The sequence below is a fragment of the Dysidea avara genome, chromosome 13 (genome assembly GCF_963678975.1).
Source record: "Dysidea avara chromosome 13, odDysAvar1.4, whole genome shotgun sequence".
In the NCBI taxonomy this organism is placed as follows: Eukaryota; Metazoa; Porifera; class Demospongiae; order Dictyoceratida; family Dysideidae; genus Dysidea; species Dysidea avara.
In genome coordinates, this window is record NC_089284.1 from 13262395 (window position 1) to 13287190 (window position 24796).

At 38.9% G+C, this 24796-nt stretch overlaps 3 protein-coding genes across 3 annotated transcripts; 1 reads left to right on the forward strand and 2 right to left on the reverse strand.

Moving 5' to 3' along the window:
* Positions 1 to 11522: 11522 nt before the first annotated feature.
* LOC136242258 (uncharacterized) lies at positions 11523 to 12713 on the forward strand. Its single transcript, XM_066033673.1, has 3 exons — positions 11523 to 11728; positions 11935 to 12555; positions 12607 to 12713. The coding sequence occupies exons 1-3, from the start codon at positions 11638 to 11640 to the stop codon at positions 12711 to 12713; spliced, it is 819 nt and encodes a 272-aa protein (XP_065889745.1). The 5' UTR covers positions 11523 to 11637.
* A 183-nt stretch (positions 12714 to 12896) lies between these two features.
* LOC136242640 (uncharacterized) lies at positions 12897 to 17306 on the reverse strand. The gene is made up of 9 exons (XM_066034085.1): positions 16937 to 17306; positions 16700 to 16885; positions 16520 to 16639; positions 15207 to 16402; positions 14977 to 15150; positions 14734 to 14922; positions 14481 to 14613; positions 13580 to 14427; positions 12897 to 13521 (listed from the first exon to the last, which is right to left on the reverse strand). Exons 4-8 carry the CDS (start codon positions 16323 to 16325, stop codon positions 14126 to 14128), a joined length of 1917 nt encoding a protein of 638 aa, XP_065890157.1. The 5' UTR covers positions 16326 to 16402; positions 16520 to 16639; positions 16700 to 16885; positions 16937 to 17306; the 3' UTR covers positions 12897 to 13521; positions 13580 to 14125.
* Positions 13024 to 13966, reverse strand: LOC136242260 (sentrin-specific protease 1-like). Its single transcript, XM_066033674.1, has 2 exons — positions 13580 to 13966; positions 13024 to 13521 (listed from the first exon to the last, which is right to left on the reverse strand). Exons 1-2 carry the CDS (start codon positions 13964 to 13966, stop codon positions 13024 to 13026), a joined length of 885 nt encoding a protein of 294 aa, XP_065889746.1.
* Positions 17307 to 24796: the final 7490 nt, after the last annotated feature.

The following is a 24796-nucleotide window of genomic DNA, read 5'->3' on the forward strand; positions in this document are numbered from 1 at the left end:
TCACCCTGAAGAGAATTCAAGAGATCAGCAAGAAACAAGTAACCTGCATAGAGATCAGCTACAAACAAGTTACCCTGTAGAGAGATCAGCTACAAACAATTCACCCTGTAGAGAGATCAGCTAAACGAAGTTACCTTGTAGGGAGTTCATGCAACTATGGAAAGAGATAGTTCAGCTAGAAGAAATCATCTTGTAGAGTTCAGCTACAAAGAAACTACCATGTAGAGAGTTCAGTTACAAACAAATCACCCTGTAGAGAGATCAGCTAGAAGAAGTTTCCTTGTAGAGAGTGCAGCTACAAACAAATCACCCTCTAGAAAAATCAGCTAGAAGAAGTCACCTTGTAGAGAGTTCAGTTACAAAGAAACCAACATGTAGAGAGTTCAGCTACAAACTAGTGACCTTGTAGAGACATCAGCTAAAAGAAGTTACCTTATAGAGAGATCAGCTACAGAGAAACCATCATGTAGAGAGTTCAGCTGCAAACAAATCACCCGTAGAGAGTTCAGCTACAAATAAATCTCCCTGTAGAGAAATCAGCTAGAAGAAGTTACCTTGTAGAGAGTTCAGCTACAAAGAAACCATCATGTAGAGAGTTCAGCTGCAAACAAATCACCTGTAGAGAGTTCAGCTACAAACAAAACTCCCTGTAGAGAGATCAGCTAGAAGAAATTACCTTGTAGAGAGTTCAGCTACAAAGAAACCACCATGTAGAGAGTTCAGCTGCACCTGTAGAGAGTTTGGCTACAAACAAATCTCTTTGTAGAGAGATCAGCTAGAAGAAGTTTCCTTGTAGAGAGTTCAGCTACAACAAATCACCATGTAGAAAGATCAGCTAGAAGAAGTTACCTTGTGGAGAGTTCAGCTACAAAGAAACCATCATGTAGAGAGTTCAGCTGCAAACAAATCACCTGTAGAGAGTTCAGCTACAAACAAATCTCCCTGTAGAAAGATCAGCTAGAAGAAGTCACCTTGTAGAGAGTTCAGCTACAAAGAAACCATCATGTAGAGATTTAAGCTGCAAAAAAATCACCTGTAGAGAGTTCAGCTACAAACAAATCTCCCTGTAGAGAGATCAACTAGAAGAAGTTACCTTGTAGAGAGTTCAGTTACAAAGAAACCATCATGTAGAGAGTTCAGCTGCAAACAAATCACCTGTAGAGAGTTCAGCTACAAACAAAACTCCCTGTAGAGAGATCAGCTAGAAGAAATTACCTTGTAGAGAGTTCAGCTACAAAGAAACCACCATGTAGAGAGTTCAGCTGCAAAGAAATCACCTATAGAGAGTTTGGCTACAAACAAATCTCCTTGTAGAGAGATCAGCTAGAAGATCAGCTAGAAGAAGTTTCCTTGTAGAGAGTTCAGCTACAAAGAAACCATCATGTAGAGAGTTCAGCTACAAACAAATCTCCCTGTAGAGAGATCAGCTAGAAGAAGTTACATTGTAGAGAGTTCAGTTACAAAGAAACCATCATGTAGAGAGTTCAGCTGCAAACAAATCACCTGTAGAGAGTTCAGCTACAAACAAAACTCCCTGTAGAGAGATCAGCTAGAAGAAATTACCTTGTAGAGAGTTCAGCTACAAAGAAACCACCATGTAGAGAGTTCAGCTGCAAAGAAATCACCTATAGAGAGTTTGGCTACAAACAAATCTTCTTGTAGAGAGATCAGCTAGAAGAAGTTTCCTTGTAGAGAGTTCAACTACAAAGAAACCATCATGTAGAGAGTTCAGCTGCAAACAAATCACCTGTAGAGAGTTCAGCTACAAACAAATCTCCCTGTAGAAAGATCAGCTAGAAGAAGTCACCTTGTAGAGAGTTCAGCTACAAAGAAACCATCATGTAGAGAGTTCAGCTGCAAACAAATCACCTGTAGAAAGTTCAGCTACAAACAAATCTCCCTGTAGAGAGATCAGCTAGAAGAAGTTTCCTTGTAGAGAGTTCAGCTACAAACAAATCATCCAGTAGAAAGATCAGCTAGAAGAAGTTATCTTGTGGAGAATTCAGCTACAAAGAAACCATCATGTAGAGTGTTCAGTTACAAAGAAACACCATGTAGAGAGTTCAGCTGCAAAGAAATCACCTGTAGAGAGTTCAGCTACAAACAAATCTCCCTGTAGAGAGATCAGCTAGAAGAAGTTTCCTTGTAGAGAGTTCAGTTACAAACAAATCACCCTGTAGAAAGATCAGCTAGAAGGAGTCACTTTGTAGAGAGTTCAGCTACAAAGAACCATCATGTAGAGAGTTCAGCTACAAACAAATCACCCTGTAGAAAGATCAGCTAGAAGAAGTTACCTTGTGGAGAGTTCAGCTACAAAGAAACCACCATGTAGAGTGTTCAGCTACAAAAAAAACACCATGTAGAGAGTTCAGCTGCAAACAAATCACCTGTAGAGAGTTCAGCTACAAACAAATCTCCCTGTAGAGAGATCAGCTAGAAGAAGTTTCCTTGTAGAGAGTTCAGCTACAAACAAATCACCCTGTAGAAAGATCAGCTAGAAGAAGTTACCTTGTGGAGAGTTCAGCTACAAAGAAACCATCATGTAGAGAGTTCAGCTGCAAAGAAATCACCTGTAGAGAGTTCAGCTACAAACAAATCTCCCTGTAGAGAGATCAGCTAGAAGAAGTTTCCTTGTAGAGAGTTCAGCTACAAACAAATCACCTAGTAGAAAGATCAGCTAGAAGAAGTTACCTTGTAGAGAGTTCAGCTACAAAGAAACCATCATGTAGAGAGTTCAGCTGCAAGCAAATCACCTGTAGAGAGTTCAGCTACAAACAAAACTCCCTGTAGAGAGATCAGCTAGAAGAAATTACCTTGTAGAGAGTTCAGCTACAAAGAAACCACCATGTAGAGAGTTCAGCTGCAAAGAAATCACCTGTAGAGAGTTTGGCTACAAGCAAATCTCTCTGTAGAGAGATCAGCTAAAAGAAGTTTCCTTGTAGAGAGTTCAGCTACAAACAAATCACCTAGTAGAAAGATCAGCTAGAAGAAGTTACCTTGAGGAGAGTTCAGATACAAAGAAACCATCATGTAGAGAGTTCAGCTGCAAAGAAATCACCTGTAGAGAGTTTTGCTACAAATAAATCTCTCTGTAAAGAGATCAGCTAGAAGGAGTCACCTTGTAGGGAGTTCAACTACAAAGAACCATCATGTAGAGAGTTCAGCTACAAACAAATCACCCTGTAGAAAGATCAGCTAGAAGAAGTTATCTTGTGGAGAGTTCAGCTACAAAGAAACCATCATGTAGAGAGTTCAGCTGCTCCTGTAGAGAGTTCAGCTACAAACAAATCTCCCTGTAGAGAGATCAGCTAGAAGAAGTTTCCTTGTAGAGAGTTCAGCTACAAACAAATCACCCTATAGAAAGATCAGCTAGAAGGAGTCACTTTGTAGAGAGTTCAGCTACAAAGAACCATCATGTAGAGAGTTCAGCTACAAACAAATCACCCTGTAGAAAGATCAGCCAGAAGAAGTTACCTTGTGGAGAGTTCAGCTACAAAGAAACTATCATGTAGAGAGTTCAGCTGCATACAAATCACCTGTAGAGAGTTCAGCTACAAACAAATCTCCCTGTAGAGAGATCAGCTAGAAGAAATTACCGTGTAGAGAGTTCAGTTACAAAGAAACCACCATGTAAAGAGTTCAGCTTCAAAGAAATCACCCTGTAGAAAATTTAGCCACAAATAAATTGCCCTGTAGAAAGATCAGTTAGAAGAAGTTACCTTGTAGGGAGTTCAGCTACAAACAAATCACCCTATAGAGAGATCAGCTAGAAGAAGTTACCTTGTAGATTGTTCAGCTACAAACAATTCACCATGCAGAGAGAGCAGCAAGAAGAAGTCACCTTGTAGAGTGATCAGTTACAAAGAAACCACCATGGAGAGTTCTGTAATAAATATATGTATTATATATATAATATAATTTGTACATTTACTGATAAAATCAGAAATATTTAAAGTACATCTGCTTCATCTTTTCTTCTTCCTGTGGTAAAGAAAAAAAGACAGGTTAAAAAAGTCCCAAAGCTGCTATGGCCGGCTTTGGGGTATACAAATACAAAAAGAAATGAAATCTAATCCAAAACACCCAAGCTGTAAAAAAACAGTGCGGCCCTCAAAAAGGCTATGGTGAAAAAAGATGTGAAATCCAAGGTGGCGGCCAAGAAATGGCTGTGATGGTAGATTAATGGTAAAAATTTTAATAACGACAATTTAGGTGAATTTTGCCAAGACCAAGCGGCACAAAAATTCACCTGAATTGTCGTTATTAAAATTTTTACCATTAATCTACCATCACAGCCATTTCTTGGCCGCCACCTTGGATTTCACATCTTTTTTCACCATAGCCTTTTTGAGGGTCGCACTGTTTTTTTACAGCTTGGCTGTTTTGGATTAGATTAAATTTGCAACAAACATTTGCGAGGTATGGGCGTTCAAAGTTTCGTTTTAATTTCTTCTTATTAGGCCAGGCCAAGTTGATTCACAGTTTATTGTCACCGCCCGCATGGGGTTTTAGGAATTGAGCAAAAAAATTCATATGTTATTGCTCACGTGATAATCATTTCTCCCGTTCCCAAACACATTTTCATAGAACTATTGTAATGTCATTGTCAGGGGCACAGAGAAGTGGGGGCTGTAGCCCCTGTCAAAGAGATTAATGGATTAACTTGAGCTGAATATGCATCAAGATCGATATACTCTAATAGAACAGACACCCTTATAAAACATTCATCAAATATTAATGTTGACTGTACTGCAGGAATCACACCCAGATTCAATTTTGGAGGTCTATTATCAAAAATTCCTGCAGGAAGGGGGCATTCCCCACAATGTCAACTGTATAAATTTAGTATAAATACTATATTTATTCTTACACATTCAATCTCAGATGGTCTAATTTTCAAAATTTCCTGAAGGACTGGAGGTAGCTATGTCCCCAGACCCCCTTGATTGGTAAGCTTCAAGTTGAGCTTAAGGCATGTCATCCCCTGGGTAAGTCTAGAGAAAAGTGCCTCTTCAACCCTCTGGTATTTATGTGTGCAACAAACAGAATGATGACCTTCAGTTCTGGTCACTGTAAAGCACTAATAACAATAAATACTTTAGGTTTAAGGAAGAAAATCCATCCCTCCTGGAGGAGACTGAGTTTGGCCCTGACTAGACATTGGGTGACCTGCGGTTCGAATCCTGGGGTTGGAGAGATTTTTTTCCTTACTTTGGCCCCTTTTCTGTTACACATTTTCAGCTATAAGCCACTAAGTCTAAGTCCTTGCAATTAGGTTAGGTAATCCTAAGGCTGCAGCACATGTTGCTGTCAGACCTTCAGTGCTGGTCACTGTAAAGTGCTAATAACAATGACTGTTGTATCTGTAGCACCTTCAATGTATTTTGAAGAATTGTTTACTCGGAGCATTTTCAACTATTTTGACAAGCTTTCATCTTCAGTACTGAATTCAGTATACACAGGACAAGAGTAACTACTAATTCAATTGTTAATAGTATGGATAACATAGTGTGTGTACTTTATTTGGTTGGCACATAAAATTTGTGGTGTTGAACTGTTGGTGCATGAACCGGGTAGGCAAAAGCTCAAGTCAGGTTGCAACTGTTTTTTTAAATGTTGTACCATGCATGTATAAACCTTTTATGAAATATGAAAAATGACCTCCTACCCTCATGAGTTTTTCAAATACCCCTGATGATAAACTGTGAATCAACTTGGCCTGGCCTTATACCAAACATATATATATAGAACCATAAACACTCCCGAAGACCATACAACATTACAACAAGACTTAAACCAGCTATCCAAGTGGGCTACAACCTGGCAAATGGAATTTAATATATCCAAATGTAACATTTTACGAATATCACATCTCCACACTACAAGTAACTACACCTATACAATGTATGAAACTCAACTAAAGTCAGTGAAAGAACATAAATATCTTGGAGTCTGGACCAATGAAAAACTGTCATGGCAAACTCACATCCTGTATACTTGTAACAAAGCATATCGAACACTGGGATTCCTACAAAGAAATCTAAGAACCTGCCCTACTTACTTGAAAGAACAAGCATACAAACAACTAGTGCTTCCACTACTTGAATATTGTGCTCCTATTTGGGACCCTCACCATCAAATAGACATCAACAAACTAGAGTCAGTTCAATGCAGAGCAGCAAGATTTGTTCTCAACAAACCATGGAATAATAATTTGGACAGTGTAACTGTGATGCTAAATGATTTGAAATGGCCAACACTTCAAAGTCATCGCAAATATCTTAGATTAATCCTACTATTCAAAGTTGTAAATCATCTTCAATTAATACCTGAACAATATTTACCCTCACCCGCAAGACTGACATCAACTAGATCAAATCATCCCTGTAAATTTTACCACATTCAAACCTCTTGTGATACTTACAAATTCTCCTTCTTCCTCAAAACGATACCTGAATGGAACAGTCTCCAAATCAATAACATTAATAACCTATCCCTTGTAGATTTTAAACCTGTATTAACTAATAACTAAATAAATTTTTGTATTAGCGTTTTACCCCTTTAGGGGCTTTGCTAATTAATAAAATGAAATGAAATGAACAGGGGCTTCGATTTATTTCGCACACTTTGCAAAAATTGCTATAAAACGCAAAGTTAACATGTAGCTAACTCGATTGCCTCGATCTTTAGCACAAACGAAGAGTGTGTAACGGTGGATTCACTTACCAAGTTTGCTGTGAATCTGAGGAATATCCAAGGAGTTATGAACGTTTAAAAAAGAATCAAACTTCTCAGTGTCAGCTACAGAGTAAACCGAGTATGGGAATACTTGAAAATTGGTGTGTAGATAGGCTCACCTGTGATATTAACTGCATAAAAATCTGTTTCATGAGTTTTGCATTATATTTTTACACTTGCCAAGCAGCTAACACGATGTACTTTTTCTGGAAAAAATTAACAAGATAATATATTGGTTTACCCCCAATTTGAGCTTTGCATCAGTAGACTATATATAGCTATGCATAGATGCATTGTGCAGTGGTTTTGAACACAGTATCATTATGTGATCCAGGATTATGCTAAGGGGGGCACACAGGTAGAAGTCACTCCACAGTGTGCAAAGCACACTCAGCAAAATGCAAAGCATGAGCTTTCTAGGAGGGGTCTGGTCTGAGGGCATGCCCATCCCCCTCCCACCCCCAGAAAATTTTTAATGCTCTGAGACTCAATTTGGTGGCAATTTTGACTGAAACGAAGACTGAAATTTCTTGATAGTTCAACACTGGAAGCACTGATACTTTTGGCTGAAAGTTAATAACATAGCTACTGAGTTGAAAACCAGAATTAGTATAATAGTGTAAAGACCTAGAGTGGTCCCTAAGAAAATTTTGAAAAATTAACATTCTGAGATGGCAGTTATGACTGATATTTGCTGAGCTCTACACTGAATGCTAATAGTAGCTATATATACTGAGCTAGAAAGAATTAGCTAGTATAGTATAGTATCAAGACACACGGTAGTGTGTCATGCGGCCCAAGAAGCCGGCGTGCCACCCGTGAGTATATTAACAGGAAGAAAGAAAACGCAATTTTCACACCTATGTAGCTCTGTGATCCCTTATCCGATTGGAACCAAATTTGCTAGAGAGATGCCGGCCAGCAAGGGAAGTCTACACACCAAATTTGAAGACAATCGCTCAAGCCATTTCCGAGATACGAGCGAACAAAACTTCGTTTTAATTTCTTCGTTTTTTTCTTCTACTTCATTTCGCACACTTTGCAAAATCCGCCATAAAACACGAATGCGTGCTCGGATCAGGCTGACATTTAGCACACTTAAAGGGCTCATTAAGGCAGATCTCTGTACCAACTTTGGTAGGAATCCGATGAACATTCACGGAGTTATGACCGATTATTTGCGTAAAATAAGGTCGAAGGTCTGTCACGCCTACAGGGTAAACCCCTTGGAGGAATGAGTTGAAAATTTATATGTAGATGGAACAACCATCGTAGGAGTGCCTTTTTGTGGTTTGAAAGGAATCGGGATAAAGACCACGGAGATATGACACAAAACCCAACCTGTGTCAAAATTACGCGATCGATTTTTATGAATAAAAATACTATTAGTTTTCGTGTCTATCAGGCAAACCGCTTAGAGCAATGAGCTGAAACTCAGTATGTAGCTGGAATAATCATAATAGAAAGTCCTTGCAGTAGTGCAGAAGAATCGGATTACAAACCACTGAGTTACGATTCGAAAGGCAACTACGTGTAGAAAATGCGAGATCGAGGTACTCTAAAAGAACAGTCACCCTAATAAAGCATTCAGCTGCATTTATAATTTACTCAATTATATTACATTGCAAGTTATTCTGTAGGGAATTCAACTACAAACAAGTCACCCTGTAGTCAGATCAGCCAGAAGAAGGTACCTAATAGAGAGTTCAGCTACAAAGAAACCATCATGTAGAGAGTTCAGCTCAAACAAATTGCCCTGTAGAGAGATCAGCTAGAAGAAGTTACCTTGTAGAGAGTTCAGTTACAAAGAAACAATCATGCAAAGAGTTCAGCTGCAAACAAATCACCCAGTACAAAGTTCCGCTATGAACAGATCACACTGTAGAGAGTTCAGTTAGAAACAAGTCATCTTGTAGGGAGATCATGATCAGCTAGAAGAAGTCACCTTGTAGAGAGTTCAGCTACAAAGAAACCACCATGTAAGAGAGTTCAGCTGCAAACAAATCACCTGTAGAGAGTTCAGCTGGGAACAAGTCACCCTGTACAGAGATCAGCTAGAAACAAGTCATCCTGTAGAGAATTCAGCTACAAACAAATCACCCTGTAGAAAGATCAGCTAGAAGAAGTTACCTTGTAGAGAGTTCAGCTACAAACAAATCACCCTGTAGAGAGTTCAGCTACAAACAAGTCACCCTGTAGAGAAATCAGCTAGAAACATTGATAAGCTTGAATGAGTACAGAGGCAATCTGCCAGATTCATTATGGCTGACTTCTCGCGTTTCAGCAGCGTAACTAACATGCTCATTGACCTTAACATTCCCAGCTTAGAACACCGCAGACAAGTATCTAGTATCACCCCCCTCTACAAAATTGTTCATAATCTCATTGATATATCTCCAGTTGATTTAATCCCTGTCACTTCTAACACCAGAGGACATGATCAAAGATTTCATCATATCTATGCAAGGACCAATCAGTACAGTAATTCATTCTTCCCTAGATCAATTAGACTGTGGAATTCACTCCCACCTGACCTAATCCAACAACAATCATTACAAATTTTTAAGTACCAACTGAAATTATTATTACTTTCCCCTACCAATCAGTAATCCCATAATCAATCATATTGTAAAACATTTTGTATGCATGTTTCATATGTGCGTTAATCCTCAAACTGAGGCTGCACATTTTTGGAAAATAAATAAATAAAAAAGAAACAAGTCACCCTGTAGAGAGTTCAGCTAGAAGAAGTTACGTTGTAGATAGTTCAGCTACAAAGAAACTACCATGTAGAGAGTTCAGCTGCAAACAAATCGCCCTGTAGAAAATTCAGCTACAAACAAACCATCCTGTAGAGAGTTCAGCTACAAACAAGTCATCCAGTAGAGAGATCAGCTAGAAGGATAACCTTGTAGAGAGGTCAGCTACAAAGAAATTACTCTGCTTCATCTTTTCTTCTTCCTGTGGTAAAGAAAATATGATAGGTTAAAAAAAGCCTGGGCGAGAGCCTGGGGGTATACAAATACAAAAAGAAGTGAAATCTAATCAAAAACAGCCAAGCTGTAAAAAAAGTGCTGCCCTCAGACAGGCTATGGTGAAAAAAGATGTGAAATCCAAGATGGCGGCTAAGAAATGGCTGTGATGGTAGGTAAAAATTTTAATAAGGCCCCTATTCGGTGATTATTAGTTATTGTTATTATCAATTTTGTCAAAAGACCGGGTTGTACAAAAGGACAAGCCTGTAGGCGTACTTCCCACAAAAAGCACATACACACCAGAAATTACAAAAACAATGACATAAGCAAATACACCTGTAAAACAAAACTACTACAAGAACAAAAATAAATACTAACAAAACAAGAACATTAAGTATACAGAAGATTCAAAAAAGAAAACGACGGAGGGCTAAACGGAACAAGGGTGGCTGTTTAATTCACAGGATGGTATGGGGTATGGTATTCCACAGAAATGGGCTGTTCACAAAGAAAGAGTAACGAAACGAATTGATAGACGATGTCACAGGCCGGAGAGATAGAGGGTGACACCTTGTGGGAGCTTGGGACAACTGAAAATGTTCACTAAATGGTAAGGAATTCCTGTGGTAGAGACTATCATGAATACAACAAATAGTAAAGTAGTTGTGACGCTGTTGAATGGTAGGCCACTTTAATGCTTGGATGCATTCGTCAGAAGACTTACTCCAACAGTGAGATGAAGGAATCCACCTACTATTGGAAGCCCAACGGGCAGCTCTACGCTGAACAGATTCCAGAGCATTGATGTTTTTAGCAGTATGGGGATGCCAAACTGGACTGGCATATTCCATAACGGGGCGGACAATGCATTTGTAAGCAGTAGATTTAATGGATGAAGGAGCATTGAACAGGCAGTGGCGAAGAAAATTGAGTGCTTTAGTAGCTTTAGCTGAAACATATTTACAGTGTTCATTCCAGTTCAGCTTTGTGTCAACTATAATGCCTAGGTATCGAATTATAGTTTCTCATCCAGCCTTTCTAATTGTTATGATGCGGGCGGGAGGGTATTACCATTATGCCATTATTTTATAATATTAACACACTGATGTACAGACCTTGTCCAATTGTCTTTCTTTCTTACTACAAACATTTCCTTCACCACCTGATTCTACTTTTCGTGATCACCAACTGTTTTTCGACAGTCAACTGAAAGCCTGCTTTGATGAAGTCGATAGAACACGGTTGCAACTGGCACTGCAGCAATTTGCTAAGGAAAACAACAGTTCTCCTGGCGATATATAGCGCATTGTAGCGTTCATCAACAAAAATTATAACAGTTTGGTATCACGTGTTCTGTCACGCTGCAGGTGGTCCCCCGCCGCAAGTGGTCCGGCCGGACCAACTACCGCGCCTCAAGTTGTCCGGCCGGACCATGTAAAGTTGCTGCAGATGGTCCGCCCTGCTACAGATGGTCCGCCCTGCTACAGATGGCCCCCCCCAAAGAAATATTCACTATCAGCTTCCCAGTCAGTGTTAGCTCAACGTCTTGATCAAAACGCACTGCCCTCCACGGAATACGAGTCCTGAACATAGATATCTATGTCCTGAAGCAGTGAAGCGAAATTTGAGTAATGCATGACCTATTCTTAAACATATAATTCTGAACATTGCATTGTTTTGCATTTGCACGTGGTTCTTAATTTGTGTAACTTTCGATCCCCTTTCAAAAATACTAACAAAACATACTCTAATAGAGCAGTCAGTCAAATAGAGCAGTCACCACTATGACCATAGATAATATAATATATACCTTACCCGGGATTGGAAACGGAGGCAATCAACACCTATCAACAAGTTCACTCAGCGTTGTAGTATCGCGAGTTTAGTGTAACGTAATTCCGTAATTCAGTCCGTGTTTTATAAAATGGCGAATGCTGGAACTCGTAAAAGAACTCGTGCTAGAAAGAAGAGCTCGAAGCGGAAGAGCGGAGAATCCGATGGAAATGACGATGCTGGTCGTTGTCATTATAGCTAACAATAAACAACCAGCGCTGGTAGCAAAATTTGGGCATTTTTACAGCTTAAACATTCAATCACTGATGTGCCTGGCCTGGCCTTGTTTGTGTGCAAGTTATGTTGATGTAGCCATTCATTAGCTATACCCATAGATAATATATACCTTACTATGCTATACCATACCTGTCTTTTTCTTTCAATGCAGGTCCCAAAGCAAAAGATGCTTTTGTGGAAGCACTCAGAAGCGTATTGAATGATGATTCATTTAAAATAATGTCCTCAGAAGCAATTGAAGCAAGAAAAGTGGCACAGATTCTGTTGGACTGGTGTCTTGATGCTGCCAACAATAACTGTTTTACAACATTTGTTTTGAAATTGTCAGAAGACCTGAAACAGGCAATGAGCTCTTGTAAGAAGAAATCATGTAATCGTGAGAAACTTTGGAGAAACTTTTTTCTGTTGCGCTCTTCAGAGAAATTTCGAGATGACTGGGTAAATTTTTTGGACTCCACTAATGTGGCTGCTACACCTATCCTGTATCAGCATTTAACTGATATTTTGTTCAGGGGATACATTAGTGATCATGTGACAGGGTGTACAGCTGAAACCAAGGTTGATCCAGCGCCAGCTGTAACAAAACGCGAAGGCAATGCTCTTCGTTATGCTGCCGGCTATGTTTGTAGACATTTACGTAAGAAAATCGAACGCAGTAAACATGAGCTTAAGGAAGAGATGGTATTGTGCCTGATGGCTTTAACAAAGGACACACCTGAAGAACATAGTGAATGTGGCAGTTCTGAAGAATGGACATTAGCACTAGATAGAGGTGGGCTATGGTATGTTAAAGAAACAACATTTATATTGTTTATTGCAATAGAAGAAGAAGTGAGAGAATGCCTAAAAATGTTACTTGGTAGCAACCCAGCAGCTGGAAAAAAAGAGGAAAAGTTATCTCCAGTGATGATGTTGAATTTTATTGGCTGATTTCCACTGCAGATTTCGAGATTGGTGAGAAGGAGGTACATAGTGCACTTCTTAAGGAAATAGTGCAGCTTTATGTGACTATCCGTGGATTTTCATATGCGAGCTTTTGGATGGAGAAATTTAAGCAGTCAGCAAAAAAGAGTACACAGCAGTCAAAAAGCTTACGTAGAGACTTGTATGATAGCAGCTTATAGTATATTATATTATTAACATTTGCAATGCTATGCATAACACAACTTTATTTTGTGATTACAACAACACAGTAAATGATACAAGCAAAATATTAATTAATTGATAATAAAAATGGAATTTAAGGCAACAGTTTTTGCAGAAGTAATTCTAATACCATTTGTCGCCTAATGCTAGCCATATCACATTGACTAAAGTTGAAAGAAGTTTTGTTAGCCAGGCACTGAGCAATTCTGCATACAAACACACCACAGTCTGAATTATTTGTCTGTTGTGGAACACCTTGCGAAGTAGAGCAATTCCATTCCGTGGTAGAGGCACAGTTGGATGATTTCTCTAAAATATATGATTTTAATGCTTCCAAACATGCTGGATTTGGTTCATGCAGCGAGTCATAATAAACAATCTGTAGGTCAGCTGTGCTTATGCTTGCTAAACACCAGTGTGCTCCAAGGTGCACTGGAACCAACAACAACCTCTTGCTAAATAAATCAGTTTCCTTTGTCCACCGGCACACTGCCTGGGAACCAAAACGTACAAGCTTTGGATAGAAAAATGTGCTGTATACGTAGACATCTGTGTTGGCCTCAGCTACTAATTTCATGTAGCAGTTTATCACCTAGCAAAAGAAAATGGCAACACATAAAAAATAAGTACTACATCACGAATAGCCTTACTTGGTCATTTAACCATCCGGTATCTTTTAAAGTCCAGAAGTCATGACGTGTTAAAGTAATGGTACAACACCTTGATAATTCTTCCTCCGCAGGTCCTGGTCCTAGTGCCTCACTAATCATATCATCATCAGTAGAATGGGCCTTCTGCTCAAATGATATGTCCATTTCTGTCACATCATTTCTATCGTGACTGCCAGCAAGTGTATCCTTTTCATCCATTTCAACAATGTCTACTTCTGCAGAAGTTTGCTGATGCTTATGACTTTTCACCTGATCATTCGAGCAAGATTCATGGGAGGCTTCTGTCACATCTGATGTTGCTTTTTCATTAAGTACTGGTGCTGGCACATCATTACTGTTAGGGTTATCGCTTGAACTGGCAGGCATATCAACAGTAACAACTTTCTGTACAGGAATATCCAAATATTTTGAAGCTGTAAACAATTCTTTTCTTGGAGCAAATGACTTTTTTTTAACCTTTTTGGCTGCCAGTAACTTCAATTTGCTTTTGAACACTCTTGGTGGCTTTATAAGCTTAGAATAAGATTAGTCCCTACATTTAGCCTTGCACCGTTTCTTAAGTGGCCTGCTCTCCTGCTCTATATCTATAGACTGCTTCTTGCCACGGCAATTTCCTTGTGAAATGCTTCCACAAACAGAATTGATTACTTTCAGTGCCTGACTATTCTTACAAAAATCATTGACATTTGGGTTTTCATGTCTCCCTCCACGTTGCCTCTGGCAGCCAAAGTAATTTTCAAGAGGATCTTGACAAAGCCTCTCACTCAAGAAGATTTTAACTCCTGGTATGGTGAATATGTATTTAACCAGTTCCACAAATGATTTAACTAAAAAAGATTAATTGATAATTAAAATAATATATTATTACTGCATGCAATACCTGTGACAGTGATGCCAAGACGAGTTTCCCTAGGCATTAACATCATTTCCTTTTGTTTTGGAGAAAATCCTTCCCTTTCATAGACACTTTTCTCCCAGTTCTCCAAGTAAGGCAAAAATTCTTCTTCAAGCCACTGCAGTGCATAAGCAAACAATAAAGTACAACATCTACTAAGTAGTTCTCTAAAATGGTCTACTGTCTACAAACAATGTCACACCCCAATGCATACATTATAATAATACCAATAACATACTTGCAAACGAAAATCCTTTTTAGAAGTGTAGGGATCTTTGAATGATTTCCTGCTGTGGTATCCAGTAACAGCATTGGATACGTTGAAGCAATCAAAAAACTTATCGATCATTTTAACAAACTTGACTGTTTCCTGTACTTCTTCACCATAATTCTCTTCAAGTGACTTAGCCACTGTCTCACTAAGAGCCTACACATGTATAATGCATTATATAGCATGCTAATCACATTCTTGTGAACTTACTTGTGCAGCTAAATCCACTCTCGTCTTCGAAAACGTCGTTAAATAAACATGCTCGTACCTCAGCTTTTTCACTTGTCTAATAACTCCTCCTTGTTGGGGTACTGCTTGTGGTCCTCCTGTATCATCAAGGTAAAGTTGTTCTAAGTGCCCCCATGATATATCTTTACCATTGCACTAAATGTAAAAGGAAAAATAACGTACTCTCATTGCAGCTATAGCTATCAACTTACCCATAATTTTCGTTTGTTACTGTTCCAGCTATTTCTAATTGTTTTTAGCAAATGAGGAGGATCAGATATGAAATGCAAGTCACGTGGTCCCTCTCGTGCAAAAGGGTTGGGTACTTTGTAGACCATTTCATCTTTGGCATTGTGGAGTTTCCACAATCGACGATTTGGTGATGCACCATCACACGTAATTCCTAAAACACGGAAGCCCATTCTCTCAAGCCTTGATATTGCCTCCCACACAGGGTCAAACATCAACTCTCCACTGAGGTTGTTACAAGCAAACTGCGCATATGGGTAGTTCAACTTCTGAAAAATGCCTCTCACCATTAGCACCAACATTGAACTTGCGAGTTGTTGTTCATGTTGTGTCTCACCTAAAGCATTCTCAAATTCAAGCAGTCTATTGTTAGTGTTGCCTAGATTGACAAAGCCGATTAAAGAACCCTGGTGTTTATCATATACAAGGTCAGTCTTGATATGAACTTCATCCATGACTAAGAAGACATATCTGTTAAGCTCGTTACTCAAAAAAGCAATGTCGTAAAGCTCTCGATCTGTTTCTGCAGAGAAGCCGATGGTAGTTGATGTATAGTGGGTGTAATCACGCAGTGTTCTTTGTGAAGGCAGTTTGATGCACCCTGTTTTCCGCAGTAGTTCATATGATTTTCCAGATAAATGTCTGAGATACAAGCTCCACTTAATGACTAGTGGGTGCCACTTCATTGACCGAGAGTCCTTTATAGAGCATGCTGTTTGCTGTTGGTCCCAAAAAAGGCGTTGAAAAGATCCTTCTGGATACATAGAATGTACTTGCTTTGTGGTTGCATCCATCATAGCCTTCATATCATCATGCAGATCAACATTTAAGGTTACACCGTCTTGGGTAGCTGCAGTTGAAATCTTCTCTTGTAATCGACAAACACGAAGCTTTGCTTTTTTGCTCTCCTGGTGTAGATTTCTCAAACGCTCATCTTTTTCAGACGCACTCAAATTCGCATAAGTTGTATGACTGCTGGGATGAGTCTTCTGATCTTTTCGGCGACGTGACAGCATAGCTGATAGTGTTTTCTTGTATTTCTTACAACATATGCACAGCCTGGACTCTTCTGTACTGTTCATCAATATATCACACTCAACATGATAGATGGATAAACTACCAGTCCTTGCGGTGTCCAGTGCTGCCACAGTGCTGGTTCCTACAAAAGTTATTCACATCAAAGTATCGTGAACACAACAAAGGTATGCACACATAAAACTTGTCATGCTCTATTGACTTTACATACAGTTAAATGTATGCAGAAAGGACAGCTTACTTGAATTATCTTAGAGTTCGCCATTCTGAATGTTTGGGAGCTTCAAGAATGCATCATCACAGTTGCCTTCGCAAACCTTGCTTGTACGTAGAATGTTGATAAAGTTTGATACATGTGAAACTACAGGAAACATAAAATTTCCATTGCATGTTTAATATCGTACAGCAATCCAACCAATACCTGAATTAAGAGATGTCGGAATGTCTTTCAAAAGAGCAGATGAGGGCTTCAGAGTTTCTCTTTTATAATTCACAATCCATGAGAAGTCTTCCTTAATGGCTAACGATCTTAAAACCTCAGTGCCAGACTCAAAATAACCCAGTTGGAATATTCTCAATTCTGCATTTTGGATTGTATCAATCCACCCTGTAAAAGGAACGATTTAGCTAAGCATCTGCACACACTGTGTCACTATACCTGAAGGAATGCCATTATACTGTTTCAGTCTACTGTGCAAAATATCCAAAGACCTGACTGGTGCATCAACAAATGAGCACAAAGGCAGAGACACTTGAAATGACAGTGGCAGAGACACCTTCAGCACTGACACATCTCTCAAAGGAATTGAAACTGGTAGCCTCTTAGGTTTAGGCTGCCAGTGTTTGTTACTATGAAGTCTAAGCTTTCTGTGACCTCTCCTATCATTCATCTGTAAAAAAATCCAGTGCAAACTATAGCTATATGCATAATAACTAGTGGGGCAAAAAAATTATTAATTTTCAACAAGTAGAATAGGGATCAAAGATTTGATTTTGAAAAAAACTGCGTAAACAAGAAGTAATAGGGATGATAATCCACAAAATTCTATGCATCATCAGTTCAAAGCAAGTTATTTGAATAGTGTACACTCAATTTGCGATTCCTATTTCAACATTTTAACAAAATTTAACCACAAGTTGAAATAGGAATCGCAAATTGAGTGTACACTATTCAAATAACTTGCTTTGAACTGATGATGCATAGAATTTTGTGGATTATCATCCCTATTACTTCTTGTTTACGCAGTTTTTTTCAAAATCAAATCTTTGATCCCTATTCTACTTGTTGAAAATTAATAATTTTTTTGCCCCACTAGTTTCATGATTTTTTTCATGTCCATGCACATGGACTACTTCTTAAATATACGTTCAACAGTACATGATTGTTTAATAAAGAAACCCATAGTAATATCAACTGGCAATAAACAATTACATAAATAAGTTTAATAAACAATTAGTTAACAATACAGTTAACAATACAGTAAACAATACCACGTTCCTTTGACGAGTAGATAAATCCACTAGTGTGACCGTTTACTGCAACGAAGCGGTGCGAAATCTCAACACGAGTAAAACACACGCTTGACTAAACGTGGTCGACTCCAATTAAAGTGCTGAGTATACGGAGTATCCCGCTTTTTATTTTTCAATCGCGTACGGAAGGGACACACCCCTTTTCAATTCGAAATTTACCAGTGTGTTCCAATAGCTTACAAGCCTTGTTATGTCGACTCTTAGCTGGTAAACAGCTGAAGAATATAATAGAAAGTATACACGAAAGGCGTACAGTAATAGTTTAAGTGACGAGGTGCGGGCCACACCCCCTTCACTGTCTCGTAATGAAGGAAGTCTAAAACCCGAGTTTCAGTAAACAATAGTTATGTTTAATGTTTAGTGTGATACAACTTGATGCATTTTAGTCCTGTGAGCTAAAGCAATGGAATTTTAAACAATTCTATATTATCATCTGTATGGCTTCTCGATCGAATGGCGTCTCGAAGAGTGATTCTTGCTCTATATCTCGCAATCGCATTAGAGAGGGAAGATTTTAATACCACACAGACCTGGGTACGAATGTTTTTTTAAATACGCCATACGTTTTTAGGGCTGATATCTACTTCCTACGAGCTGTAGGCGCGCGAAACAAGAAAGAAAGAAGAAAGAAAGAAGATGGAGAATCTAACCATTTTCAAAATTTTAAAAAACACCTAAAACCATTTCCCTTACTTTTAATACTTGTTGGCTAGTGTTGTAAACACAAAAGAAAGGTCTAGAATGTTTTAGAAATAAAATCTAAAGCCCGGAAGGCTGCTTTTGGCGTGCGTTCTATTAGAGTGTTTTGAAAAATTTCTGCCTGATCCCTATTATGTACCACTACCGTGGTACATGACACTACCGTGGTACATGATAAAGCAACAGTTCTGAAAAGGAAATACTTGCATTCACTTGAAGATTCAAGGATTTCGCCTACATCAGTACAAGTCAGCAGCCTTAAAACTATCCTATTTTGTTTGTACACATATGAATTACAGGAAATACTTAAGAAAGAAAGTTAGTAGCCTTTAGAAAATGACCTGTAGGCCTCAAAACTTAATACCTCAAAATCGCTTGTTTCGCAGTTGCGCTGCAATTTGATGGCATAAACGGTAAAACTAAGGGTTTTAAGTTGCATGATTTTGTCCGCTAATGTCTCAGCTTTCAAACAGTGTAGTTTACATCGAAATATATCGCTCCCACACTGCTCTACGAACCCCAAAAGTCGAGGGTACGACTAAAAAGCCATTTTTTGCATAAACCGCGTCAAACGCTATTTGTTCAAAATTTTGACGATTGTATGCAAGTAATACAACAGTATTGTTCTTACCACCACGGTAAATCCTCTTCATGTTCATAACTAGTAGCTTATCTACCCGTTCTTTCCTTTCTTCTGTCGGCGAGGTGAAACCTTACATATCAAAGCGAAAGTGTTAATTATTACAATGCTGACGGCTCGCGATTTTTGTATTGAAGTGTGTCCGGTTTCCAATCCCGGGTAAGGTATATATTATCTATGCTATGACATAGCTTATGGTGTCATGTAGTCATCCACATGGAGTTGTCAGCAGTATGTGACAGGATAACACTAAAATGCATCTCCGGAAGAGGCTACAAATAAAGCTTTTGGGAATCTTCACCACTTCGGAGTAACTTGCAATGCTCAATTTACCATCTCCACTTTCCAGAGGCCATGACACACCACCCGAACAGTTGGCTATAGTTTTCTCAGTTCTATAATAAAACATGATCATATCTCTATACTGTAATTTCGGCTGGAGTATGGGTTAGACAGCTGTTCTACCAATGGTGAAAATCATTAATTTACTTCGATATAGGCTTGGACAGTGATTGGGAGCTACTAGCTGACAACCCTTGTACATTTCATTTTTATGCCCATGTAGTAGATGTTCCAACACACCCCACCCCCTTTAATGCAACTCTTTAAGTATAAGTAATGTAATTTTTATAATTCATAATGTAATACAGTAAGTAAATTGTTGATTTTTAATGACCGGTAGCCTTGAGCTAGTAGACCATCAGTACTGTACCCTAAAGATTTTATTAATTGTACATCTCTTATTCTATACTTGTATGCAGTACTGTAAAGCAATAATCAATCAATCAATCTGCATGTTTCACGTCTCATACGCAGCTTCAATAGTTATAGACAATAATTTTTTGAACATGTCAGCATGTACTAAAATGTCAGTTTTGCCAAAAATGCTATATATACAGGCGGGCTATAGCTGAAGAGTTTTATTCTAGTCTTAGTGTGTAAACTTTACACTCTCCATTAATGATACTAGAACTATTGCAGTTTGGCGACCTTAAGTGGTTCTTACAAGCCAATAAGTTAGTAAACTTAGAGTGTGACATGTAATAGTTTAATTGAATCACCACACACAATGGTTTTATTGTTCTATACTGGCCATATCATATACCTTGTTTACTTGGTTAAACACTGCAACATTTATTATCTCAGTTTCAAAAATCGGTATAGTGGCTATTCAAACTTGACCACCTCTTGATGTTCAAAAACAAAGTTTAAATATTGAGCACCATCGGCTGGATTTTGAGCACTGCTCAAAAGCATAATAGACTATTTTCAAAGCATAATTGTGTGAAAATGTACCCATATATATGTGTGAACTTGAAGCATCAGTGTTATGACCAGACCACCCTCACTGTTGGCCAGTGCTATGATATAGGTTAGAATGACTACTAATCAAGTTAAATAATTGCCAAATCTGAAAGATCCACTTGATGTTCATGCAACTATTTAAGTTACTGTATATTTCACCATTTTACACAGGGTCGCGGGTGTCACATGGTTATATAGAAAAGGTTTCACCATGTTCACAACAACACTTCACAAAAGCACTGATACACAATTCATCGCGAAGATTGTACAGGCCACTCAAAGTTGCAGGACTCTAAAAGAGTATACATGCAATATAAAATAACATTATTATTTAAGTGTAAGTAAGTTAGTTATTGATCACATGATCTTTACAAACAACTAATGTTGACAACGATATCTGGTATCTCTGATCTATTACTTGATATTATGACATTCTCTTCTTGTGCATTATGTTCCTTGACTGTGCAGGATATGGTCAGTAGCTGTAAAGAGCTCAAGTACTTTAATTATAGATGGTGAATATAGATGGTGAAATTGCAGTTCCAGTTTACAACTGCTACATAGCTATTGATTCAGATGGCACTGATCTTCCTGGAGACTAAATGACTACAATATAAGCTCATCGTGGACTGCATTATACTGTTATGCATGAATCAGTGAAGGTATATATTACTCAACTATACTTGTATGAAAATCCAGCTCCTAATTTAATCATGCCTCATGTCAACAACATAAGATTACCTTTCCAAGAACCTCCATTATACTTTTCATCATCATTTAGATAGCACTATAGTTATAATGCCTGGATGTGGGTACATTACAGGGGCGGATCCAGGGGGAATTCCAAGGGTTCCATGGAACCCCCCTTTTGAAAGAGCCTCTCTTACTCGAGATACTCTAATAGAGCAGTCAAATCGATATACTCTAATAGAGCAGTCACAGCAGTCTTTTGAGGAGCAGTGTAGCAAGTTATGTATCTAGAGTTGGTAAGGGTATATCTATGGTTAGGAGCAGCTGTTGTCAGCAGGTTAAGGCCTCCCCTTTTTTTGTTGGTCTTCAACTTATAGCTATGCTGAAGTTGCAATTCCACTCCAGAAATGGAACCCCCCTTTTAAATAGTCTGGATCCGCTCCTGCATTATGCTCAGGCATCACAGCTGATAACCTCCAGTAGCTTCTTGCTCTGCCAGTGGATTGTGCCAGTCAACTTCAATACTATGAACACTAATAGTTAGCTACTAATAATAGTAACACTAATAATAGTATCAGCTAACGTTTTGGTGCTATGTCATTTTATCTTGTCGGCATTAAGCTGCAAGTTTAATTGTACAGTGGAACCTCTCTATTACGGACATTGTGAGACCCAGAATTTTTGGCCACTTTTTGCTGTAATATAGAGGTTTTCCTTTTTCAGAGGTAAAATGTTTTAACCAGACCAGTTGGGACCAAAATTTTTGTCCTCATTATGGAGGTTTATTCTATTGTGTCCTTAATTCGGGGAGTCTGTTAAGAGAGGTTCCACTGTATGTACTATAGCTAGCTATAGTGTTTTTACCCCTAATGTTTACAGCAGCTGATTCAGGGTTTATCAAAGGGGGTGAACAGTATATGGTGTAGGGATCTGTGCCCCCCAGAAGCTAAAACATTTTGCAGAACAAAAAAATTTGAATGGTTTAGATCATACTGCTTTTATGTGGACTACATTGATCAAGAGTTCTATAGAGTGACAATCATGCCAGCAGATTATTATTATAGACCTAAAGAATACCATAACATGCAAGATCGCATGCATTTCAAGTTCATTTGTAAGATATCCTTAACAGGCTAAATGTACCAATGCAACTGTAGATTTTAGGTGACTGTTCTATTAGAATATTGACTGACTGCTCTATTAGAGTATCTCGATCTTGTATAACACGTACGCATACTAGTAATTATAAGCCACCTCGGAGGCCGCAGTGCATGCAGTGGAATGGGAAGCTAGGTCGGCACAGTGGGGCACTTTGTGCCTAGCCTTACGCCTTCTCAAAGATCTCTATGATCGAGTCTATGATAAAGCCAGTGGGGGACCACTTATGGCAGAGGGGGACTAACTGTGGCGGCGTAAGTTGTCCGGGGGGGACAAGTTACAGTGCTGCAAGTAGTCCGGGGGGACCAAGTATGGTTGCTGCAACTGGTCCGGGGGGACCGATTTTGGGGGGACCGATTGTAGCATGACAGTTCTTCTGAGCATGCACAGAGTAAATAATGGCTTACCAAGCGGTAGCTTAAGAAGGATGCGGGCGGTGGATGAGAAACTAATAATCACCAAATAAATAATAAAATAAAAATAGGGGCCTAATGACAATTCAGGTGAATTTTGTGCCAAGACCAAGCGGCACCATGCAAATTCACCTGAATTGTCGTTATTAAAATATTTACATAAAACACGAATGCGTACTCGGATAGGGCTGAAATTTGGCACACTTGAAGGGCTCATTAGGGCGGATCTCAGTACCAACTTTGGTAGGAATCCCATGAACATACACGGAGTTATGACCGATTATGTGCGTAAAATAAGGTCGAAGGTCTGTCACGCCTACAGGGTAAACCCCTTTGAGGAATGAGTTGAAAATTTATATGTAGATGGACTAACCATCGTAGGAGTGCCTTTCTGTGGTTTGAAAGAAATTGAGATAAAGACCATGGAGATATGACAAAACTCAACCTGTGTCAAAATTACGCGATCGATTTTTATGAATAAAAAATCTATTGGTTTTCACATCTACCAGGCAAACCGCTTAGAGCAATGAGCTGAAAATCAGTGTGTAGCTGGAATAATCATCATAGAAAGTCCTTGCAGTAGTACAGAAGAATCGGATTACAGACCACTGAGTTATGATTCGAAAGGCAACTACGTGTAGCAAATGCGAGATCGAGATACTCTAAAAGAACAGTCACCCTAATAGAGCATTCTGCTACGTTTATAACTACAGAATTATATTACATTGCAGGATATTCTGTACAGAATTCAGCTACAAACACTTAATCTGATAGACAATTCAGCTACATGCAAGTCACCCTGTAGAGAGTTCATCTAGAAACAAGTCACTCTGTATCAGCTAGAAGAAGTCACCTTTTAGAGAGCTCAGCTACAAAGAAACCATCATGTAGAGAGTTCAGCTGCAAACAAATCACCCTGTAGAGAACTCAGCTACAAACAAACATGCCCTGTAAAAAGATCAGCTAGAAGAAGTTACCTTGTAGAGAGTTCAGCTACAAAAACCACCATGTAGAGAGTTAAGCTGCATACAAATCACCCAGTAGAAAGTTCAGCTATGAACAGATCACCCTGTTGAGAGTTCAGTTAGAAGCAAGTCATCCTGTAGAGAGATCAGCTAGAAGTATCACCTTGTAGAAAGTTCAGCTATAAAGAAACCACCATGTAGAGAGTTCAGCTGCAAACAAATCCCCTGTAGAGAGTTCAGCTAGAAATAAGTCACCCTGTAGAGAGATCAGCTACAAAGAAACTACCATGTAAAGAGTTCAGCTGCAAACAAATCCCCTGTAGAGAGTTCAGCTAGAAGAAGTCACATTGTAGAGAGTTCAGTTACAAAGAAACTACCATGTAGAGAGTTCAGCTGCAAACAAATCACCCTGTAGAGAACTCAGCTACAAACAAATCGCCCTGTAGAAAGATCAGCTAGAAGAAGTTACCTTGTAGGGAGTTCAGCTACGAACAGATCACCCTGTAGAGAGTTCAGCTACAAACAAATCACCCTGTAGAGAGTTCAGTTACAAAGAAACCACCATGTAGAGAGTTCAGCTGCAAAAAAATCAATCACTCTGTAGAGAGTTCAGCTAGAAGAAGTCACCTTGTAGAGAGTTCAGCTGCAAATAAATCACCCTGTAGAGAATTCAGCTACAAACAAATCACCCTGTAGAAAGATCAGCTAGAAGAAGTTACCTTGTAGAGAGTTCAGCTGCAAACAAATCACCTGTGGAGAGTTCAGCTAGAAACAAGTCACCCTGTAGAGAGTTCAGCTAGAAGAAGTCACATTGTAGAGAGTTCAGCTACAAACAAACTACCATGTAGAGAGTTCAGCTACAAACAAACACCCTGTAGAGAACTCAGCTACAAACAAATCGCCCTGTAGATAGATCAGCTAGAAGAAGTTACCTTGTAGGAGCTCAGCTACAAACAAATCACCCTGTAGAGAGTTCAGCTACAAACAAATCATCCTGTGGAGAGTTCAGCTATGAAAAGATCACCCTGTAGAGAGTTCAACTAGAAGAAGTCACCTTGTAGAGAGTTCAGCTACAAAGCAACCACCATGTAGAGAGTTCAGCTATAAAAAATCAA